Source organism: Corvus brachyrhynchos, unplaced genomic scaffold (genome assembly GCF_000691975.1).
Source record: "Corvus brachyrhynchos isolate BGI_N302 unplaced genomic scaffold, ASM69197v1 scaffold7, whole genome shotgun sequence".
NCBI classification, from domain to species: domain Eukaryota; kingdom Metazoa; phylum Chordata; class Aves; order Passeriformes; family Corvidae; genus Corvus; species Corvus brachyrhynchos.
The window spans coordinates 3,331,579-3,340,836 of NW_008239054.1; the positions used below are offsets into that span (position 1 = coordinate 3,331,579).

The 9,258-nt window shown below is 35.5% G+C and overlaps 1 protein-coding gene across 3 annotated transcripts in view; it reads right to left on the reverse strand.

Annotated features, from left to right (window-relative positions):
- The window catches only part of PTPN3 (protein tyrosine phosphatase, non-receptor type 3), a 165,221-nt gene that overhangs the window by 21,073 nt on the left and 134,890 nt on the right, over positions 1-9,258 (reverse strand). For all 3 annotated transcript variants that reach the window (XM_017739102.1, XM_017739103.1, XM_017739104.1), the window contains 4 exons: positions 5,236-5,392; positions 3,331-3,497; positions 632-722; positions 307-368 (listed from right to left, as the gene is read on the reverse strand). In XM_017739102.1, coding sequence (XP_017594591.1) covers positions 307-368; positions 632-722; positions 3,331-3,497; positions 5,236-5,392 — 477 coding nt within the window. The remainder of the gene's footprint in view (positions 1-306; positions 369-631; positions 723-3,330; positions 3,498-5,235; positions 5,393-9,258) is intronic.

Genomic DNA, 9,258 nt, shown 5'->3' on the forward strand with positions numbered 1-9,258 from the left:
GATGGTTCTAGAGAGAAAGAGGCTTACTTTTATGGAGACAACCTCAGCATTTGAAGTATATGGAAAAATAAAACAATTGTTACTGGTTAGAGACTCTGCACATTTCCACATGGTAGCACCCGCTGTATGTTAGGATGGTCACTTGTCTCCCAACAAACACAATCTTTTACATTATGAAACTTTACATCTTTTACATTTACAAATCCCCAAATTTAAAACAAAATATCCTTATTCCCTAAAAAACCCAAATTTAGTCTGCTTTAGTAATATAGTAAGTGAGTAGATGCAGGTCTCTGTATGACTTACATTCACATAATTTGCATTAATGTAATCTTCATCTCCTTGCAGTATTATCCTTGTGGCATCATCTGCGCACACACACACACACACACAAGAAAAAGGGAGTAAAATTAGCAATTAAGGGACATGCTTCCCCTCTATTAAGCTAAAAAAAAAAAGCTGAGGAATTGCAGAGACACAAACAGCAGAATACAAACCAGAATAAATTTCCTTTTAGAAAAATAAAATGACCAATTACATGACTTCAATTATATAATGAAATCTTTAATCAGCAAGTTCAATACAGCAATTTTAAAATGCAAAATAGGCAGAAACTGTACTTAAGACTCACAAGGTAGAACATCTTTGTATCTGTTCTTGTCCATATTCTGAGGTACCTTTGCACATGTAACAGCCAATCCTGGTTTCTTTCTATAAAGTTGCTGCAAAGTAGAATGAAAAATTATAAGATTTTGAGGGATGTGATTATGCAATACACCCACTAATTACATTCACACAAATATATATATATATAGACTGAAAAAAAAATCCTTATTTTCTTTAATATTTTTCCTATCCTTCTCCAGAATTCACTTGAGAGGTTTTTGTATTTAACATGACAAGAATTTATATTATTGCTATCCATCTAGGAAAAAAACAAACCAAAAACAGCATGTGAGCATCATTGATAAAAACTGTTACTGTGCAAGTTTGCCTTTTGCTTATAAAATCACAGACCAGAAGGACAACAGTGGTTGAGGGTAGAAAACGAGGGACCAATGAATGGCATCAGAACAAAAAAATAGATGCAGACTTATATTCTGAAATCAACTATAGCATAAAAATTTCAGAAAAAATTTTATTCTCTGGACTAAACCCATCCATTTCAATCCTGCAAGTACCTAAAAAACCAAAACTTCAATTTATTGCAATCTCTTAACATTTGACTTCTTCATTTTTGGGCCAACCCTTATGTAGCAAACTTCATCTGGAGTAAATGTGGACATATGAAATAGGGTATATATAATGTGTGTGTAACCAAAATTGTGAAGTTGGTGTTAGGTTAATGATTGGATTCTATGATCTTAGAGTTCTTTTCAAACCCTAATGATTTATGCTTCTAAGTACATCAAACAAGACAAAAAAAAGGTACAGAGAAGAAAAAACAACAATAACAAAACATTAAGAACTGTAATTATACAACTATAGCTTTTGTATATATTAAATGTATAGAAAAGCACCTTAGGAACTGAGTTATTAACGCGGCTGTGCCAGAGTTTTACATCCTTCACTGAACACTTACCAAAGAGTTCACTACGTCTTACATGTTTAATGAAGATTTTGAATATTGTTCCATACATAAAATGGAATGAAACAAATAGGAGGCTAAAATCCCCTACTTTCTCGTCGAGAGAAAAAGAGCAACACACAAAAATATTTATTCTACTGAGATTTACTGGACCGTAAAACTCTGTATCACAGCTCACTGCATTTTTTAACTTATACAACATAAACAAGCCATGTGAGAAGAGAACTTGATAATATATGTAATGGAAAAGCTTCTGTTTGTTATAAGTCAAGTTCCACTTTACTAGAGCCAGGTTGCAATTTCTGCCTTTTTCAGGAAGACAAGGAAGAATAATTTAAAGTCCAGTAACCATTCTCAAGCTTCATTGATGCCTGGCAAACAGTCACTTGCTGTTGACACATTCCTTAAATTCTGATTAAATGGAGGTAGATATCTGGAAAAACTTGATTATTCACAGTCTACTGGCTAATTAGTTACTGTTTTACTAAATTGAATGGAGAGTTTGAGAGTCACCAAAGCTGATGAGGAGACACTGCCATTACCTCTGGTTCTGAAGATCTCTAAACAATGAACTCGAAGCAAGAAGGCCACTAAGCTGTCCCCTAGTTTATTAGATTTCAAAAAGGTTTTGTGCTTTCTCTGTAATATCCTTTTATAAATAGTGCCATTAAAAAAAGGATAAAATATAGGATCAAATATCATATGAATATCATAATATCATATATCAGAATATAATAAAGGATCAAATACCCTATGATGTTCACTACAGAAAATTTGTGCACAAATTGAGTCAACAAATTTGACAATAAGAAAGTATTGAAAGGTCAGTTCACATTTTTGAGTTACTGCTTCAATAGTCAACAGATTCATTGCAATTGCTGCATTGCATCCAGTGCTGTGGATTTTCGAAAGCAGTTATGAACCATTGTCTACAATTCCTTAAAAACAGGGGAATTTTAATTCTCAGAAATCGTGTAAAGAAGCAAACCTCATAAGAAGAGTGGTTTTGCAATAAACAACACCACGACTCTTCAGCCATTACCATTAAATTCTACAGCTTTAAAAAAAGCAGTGAAGGAAAAAATACCAAAAGGGAAAATTTTTATTGCTGTTCTACAAGTTTTCAATGACAGAAGGGGTTACTCCAGAACTCAATGCCAATTTTATAAATCATAATAAAGTAGGGTTTATCCAGAGCTACTATAAATGTTTGAATCTACAACAATAAAGCAACCACAAATGTACATACACTGCACTCCCTTGCCATTAGAGAAACAGATGAATTATCCTTTGGAATTTCTTACTAACACTGAAGGAACTAATTTAATAAAATATAAAGCATTTTATTAGTTTTCTATGACATTCCTTGCTAACACATTGAAGAACCTAGAAAAAGAAATAAAATACAAGACTGACCTCTGTCAAAATCCCACTATTCTACTCAATAAATTAACAACTGCAGAAAAAATACTAATTTAGTGAACTTTGTGTACTTGAGCCAGAAACACACTAATTCAAACACATTTTTCTCCACAGATGGTATTTTGTGTAAGACTGAAAATTCATTCTTCCCTATTCTAAGTAGTGAAGTGTGAAACTGACGGGCAAGTCAAATTGTTGCTCTCTTGAGATAAGACTGATCAGGAACAATGAGATTTACAATTAATTAAAACCCCTATATTGCACACTGGTTACAGCTATTGGTCTATGCTAACAGCATTACAGAGTTGAGTATTACCTACCTCAAACTGAATAAGGACAGTGCCGCTTTCTAGCCCTCTTCTTAGCTGCTCCATAGACTCCTCCAGTGTATCACCGCCAGATTCAGAACAGGCAGGAAGAATAGATTCTGGGACAGTGTGGGAATCAGCTTCATCTTCTGATTTGGGCTCCACAAATGGTTTCACTACTGAAAGATGTGTACAAAGTTATAATCCATTACATACAGCATTAATGTGTTTTTAACAGATATAAAAAATTAGCTATAAAGCTAATAATAATAAAAAATAGCTTGAAATAACAACAGTTTGCAAAACCTCAGGAAAGCAAATAGCAACACATTTAATTGCATTTCTTTTTGTACTATATTACTGTAGAAACTATAAAGAGTAAAATGTCCCTATGATCTTCTGAAAGAAAAATGCAAAATGCCTGTTTATGAAGGCAAAGAACTTGAATTCCAAGCACAAGGAGTTTTTTGCAACCTTGTCTTACAGAATGAACTGCTAGATAGGCCAATGAAACACAACATCGACCATGGTAAAAAACAAGGGAGCTTTTCCTAAAAAAGTATAGGCCATAATTAATGGAATATCTCTACAAAAACCCTTTTTTTCATACGTTTGGACCCCCAACAGCAAAACAAATGCAAAAATCCTTACATCACACTCCTTTGCCATTAGAGAAGCCACAGAATTATCTTTTGCAATTTCTTATGCTCACATTGAAGGAACTAACTAAAGTTAAAAAAATTATTAATCTGTTTTCTACAACATTCCTTGCTAACACATTGCAGAACATGACAAACATAATTGAAGTAATCTGCATAGCAGTTCTGTCCCTGTGAAAGGTATTGTATCACCAAACATGCCCAGCTGTGGTTATTCTCTGCAGTGATGGGAACAGTTCATATCTGCCAAACTTCAGAAAATGGGGAGCTGTTCATACTCATGCCTATACAAAATGACTGGTTTAGGGCCACAGGTTATCTTTAGATAAAAGCAGATTTCTCTTATCCGTAAGTTGGAAGGGAACTAGAAAAGTTAAGGGAAAACTAAATGCTGCATAAAGCCTGTGGAAAATGAAATAAAGAGCCCATCTGTTTTTCTAGAAACACAGTAAGTTTTAAATAAAGCCAGTGTTACAGAAGTACATATCACTTAGGCTGTTTCATTCACTCCTGTTTCCCAGTAATGCATAAACCCTTCAGATTTTTATAACTTCGTGTAATCAGAAACTCCGTGTAATTGTGGGTGCTAATGTCTTACCGTACCTCTTAAGGAAAGCAAATAATAAATTAAGAGTTTCACCTCATCTGAAAGCTCTTGGGATCTACAGGTCTTTAAGTAGGGAGTAAACAAAGCCAAGCTGGATGAGTTCCCCATTTTTAAACTTACAGGCTTAAGACCCTGCATATTTCAAATATTGTCTCGTCTTTACAGGCAGCAGTTCTGCAAGCAGCCAGCAAAGGCTTAACTCAGTACTGTCACAAAATGTCTACTGTAAGAATAAGGTGAGGAGCAGCTTATTTGACTTGTTTCATCTCATAATTGTGCAGGGGAACAGCCCATGAGTTTTTGTGAACCTGCAATTGGGGGGGGGGTCATAAAATTATCCTTTATTTACAAAAAAAACCCAACACCCCACATCACCAAAAAAACTCTTTCAAGGGACTATTTATTCTCATAGATATTTAGACCAAAAGATAAGAAGAAATTCTAACTTGCTAGATTCTTTGTTGCAATGGTAAGAACCTAGATAGTTTAAACTACTTGTACTACTAATTTGAATTTAGTGAGACCTACTTTTTCCACAGACCTATTCCAAGTGCACCGAGAACATGTTTATGCAAACAGAAGAGGGTATAACACAAGCATAAGAGAAACAGTCTCAAAAATATTAGAAGTGAATAAAATTAGCCCAGTTACCTTTCCTCCTGACCAAAAGTGCAAGCTCTCTTGTGTGAGATTCTCTGCTGGCTTTTATGAACATGACCACCTGGTCATGCGTGTGCTCTGAGATATCTCGGCCATTAATTAATACTATCTGATCACCTTCATTCAGCTTTGGTATGCATTTATCAGCCTGTTTCAAGACCAAAGAAACACATTAATGTCATCGCATCCAGCTGTGCAAGCAGGAACGTATAAGGATATTAAGTACATCATGTAAGCAAAGTCTTCACAGTTCTCCTGACAAAGTTTCATATTCTGTATCAGAAGATCTATCAAAGGATTCAGCTCTAAAGCTCGCATGCCTCAAAGGCTCTCCATGACGATAAGGAACAGTTCGAACAGCATATTGATAGCTATAAAAGGAATTCACGTTAATCAAACAGCCATCATCAGATTGCTCTCAAAGATCTGTGTTTCAGACTCCAAGCCTCAACAACCTCTGAATTTCTGAAAAAAGAGTTTTGAGCATATAAAATAATTCAGTTCATTTTTATGCAGTGAATACTAAGAAGTCCAAATATGATTTTCATGAACATGATTTAAGTAACATGACATTCCCCAGGCATGCACTTTTTAAATTTCAAAGAAATCCACACACATGTCATATCTTTGTTATTTTGTAGATTCTTGTTTATATTTAGATTAACTGCTGGACTCCAGGGTTTGTTTGGCTATTTTTCTGCCACACACCTCAGTATGCTTAGTCCTATGTCCAGCACAAAGCAATTAAAGCTATGGCCAGGATATGATGATGATGCTACAAAGATGACTAAGGGACTAGAGCAGCTCTTGCATGAAGGAAGGCTCAGAGAGCTGGGAGTATTTAGCATAGAGAAAAAAAGGCTCAAGGGGATCTTGCAATGTACATAAATATTTGAGGGCAAGGCACAGAGAAGATGAAGCCAAGCTCTCAGTGGTGCCAGTGACAGGATCAGAGGCCAAGGGCTCAAACTGAAACACAGGTGGCTCCATATGAACATCAGGAAACAGTTCTGCTGCTATGGTGACTGAACACTCCAGCAGGCTGCCTGGAGATACTGTGGAATCTCCCACCTTGGAGCACTCAAAAGCCATTTGGATATGGTCCTGGGCAACTGACTCTAGGTGACTCTTGAGCGGAGGGGGGTGGACGAGATGATGTCCAGGTCTCTTCCAACCTTCTGTGATTCTCTAATAGGAATGTGCAGGATTCTACAACCTTTGAGTGTAAAGTAATGTAACAATTTTATTTCCATTGCTATCCTAATTTTATTTTGTCTAGGAAGTCTTCAGCTACACAAGAGTGATATACTTCTATAAACTTCATTTATTTATTGTATGAATGAGACACAGACCTTTACTGCTTTTATTGTTTCGTAAGTGTTCCCTGTATTTCCTTAACAGCCAGCACAGGTTCGCTGAGCTTTATTCATTCAATATAATTAGCCCTACCAAACAACTATCACCAAACCCTGAGTGTGAACAAGACATTAAAATTAGATCCAATCCTGATTATGCCTTGCACTGATGGCTCCTAACATATTGATATTACCAAATAATAAATAAGAGGTGGAAAGGAGAAATGATAATGAAAAAAATCAACAAGAAGTAAAATGTAAAATTAAAAAAAAAAATCAGGCAAGAATATGAAGAAAATAAATTGGGAGTCATTTGTGTCAGAGAACAAAGTAAAAGGAAAGAAAACTTAAGACCTGTCTTAGTGCCACAAAACAGACAAAGAAGAAGAGAAAGAAGCAAGAGAAAAGAAAGATGCATGCAGGAGGAAAACATCTCATGCAGAAAAGCTGACTAAAAATTTAAAGAAGAAATAGTTTTTCCCAACTTTTTCCATAGAAATAAGGAAAAAAAATAATGAAGGATAGGGAAGATTGAAAATGATTCATAAGAAATGTAAACAGAAAAAGAATGGGAATTAGGAACAGCCATGATGTTCTTCAGCACTGATTTAACTAGGTATACACAGCTCCCTAAGAACACCCTTGCCATAATATTGTACAATTTACAAAGGGAAGACTGAAGAATATAACTATGAATGATCGTATAATTTAATCTCTCTCAAATAATATTAAGTTATTCCCTCTGAAATATAAATATGTGAAAAGATAGGTGATTTAAAGACCATATCAGGGCCGTGTAGGAGAGTCAAAATGTCAACAAGAACTTGGAATGGTTTCCGAGCTCCTATATTTGTCTATATTTTCGATTTCTTGGCCGGCTGCTATTAGTATTTATTTCAGATGGAGACTAATATCTTTGCTCAAACAAACTTTGTAAATCACGTGATGTGTTAATGACTCGGCTTTCTTATTTGAATCACCTAACTATATAAAATATATCTCAAAGGAGAATTAATTCCTCCTATGCAAACATAATTTGTAGATTTTTCAGACACTGAGCTTTTCCAGACAATTAATTATGTCAAAGCCTCCCTGTCCTATTGATACACCCAATGTGTCATTTTATGCTAATCACCTTCCATTGCTCCAAGAAGCATGCATGCTTTTTTTCTCATTAAAAGCTCTATTAAATAAAACCATAATGACCTCTTTAGCACTTGAGGACATTTTCACTGTTTGTAAAAAAAAAAAAAAATCAGTATAGGACTTCTTAATTAAGAAAAAAACCAAAACAGCAAAACCAAACAGATGCAATAAATGGTTATTCCTTCACTAAAATGTGCTCTCACAACAATTTTGGCTAGTCTGTCCTACAATTTTCCCAGCATACTACATTGCAGCTTTACTAGAGAGGGTTTTTAAAAAGAACTTTAGGATGTGTAAAGGAAAATACTGCCTTATTTTGGGGAGTAGATTTGTTTCCCCTCCTATACAAGAAATGCACATCATTTTGTAGGAAAGTGGGAGAAAGGTGACCTACAAACCTGAGAAATAATCTGAGCAAATAGTATTACCAAATAGCAGCGCTGAAGACAATTTACAGGGTAATGAGTGAATCTAGAGCAAGTTAAAATAGTAGCAATGAAGGCAAGGAATAACTGAGCTAAAATAATATAAAAATGCATTACATAGATGGTTAGATTTGAACTTGGAAATATCAGCCACATTTCATCAAACAGTAAAGAAATGGAGAAATTTCGTTTATGGAAAGCAGCATAATCAATGTTCATACTGCTATTATCTAAAAATAAGTATATTTTTTTCCTCTTGCTATAACATGACACGATTTTCCTAACACTGCTACTGAGTGTTATATTGGAAAATTATTTCAAATTTTTTCTGTGATCCTGGTAACTTGCTCATTTCATGGTGTACTAGCTTAGAGAGCTACTTGGTCACTCTTGTCCATGCCTATGACACCAAAGGGAGACACTTCAATTAAGTGTTTAAAGTTAGAAGTCCAGTCCTTTTCCAATCCAAGAGAAAAAAATACAGATCAATACTTTCCAGAAAACCATCTGAATCTGCCAAAGGAAACAACTGCTTCTGGAGAAACATCTTTCATTCTCTGGTTGGGGAATGAGCCTGTTTGCCCTATATAATTTCAGAATCTCAAATCACCCTTAAAATATTTGCTAGGTTGACCATGAAATGTCTTAAGGACTGTTTTATTTTCAATTCCTACACTTAAGTTATAATTATAATTTTGTAGCAAACTTTTATTCAAATAATTATTATAGTTCATAAAGGAGTACTATGAACTGTGTAAGTCTGGCCAAAAATCATAAATGTGACCAAAAAATCACTTCTCAAGTGTCATGGGTTAGCAAGCATAGTCCTGGAAGTGATGTTCCTGCAAAGGGGTGCTTACAGCTCCCTCTGTGACCTAACAGAACCTATCAGCTGGCCAGGTTGAATATGGACAATTCTTTGAGCCGCTTAAAATTGTAACCGCCTCTGTGATCCACACTTAAGAATAGTAAACTCCGAGGCAGAGGCTCTCTCTCGTTTCCGCTGCTGGGACAGGTGGCTGCAGGCCCCGTGCGGGGGCCAGTGGGCCCAGCCCAGGCCCTGCTCAGGCCAGGCCGGGCCGGGTCAC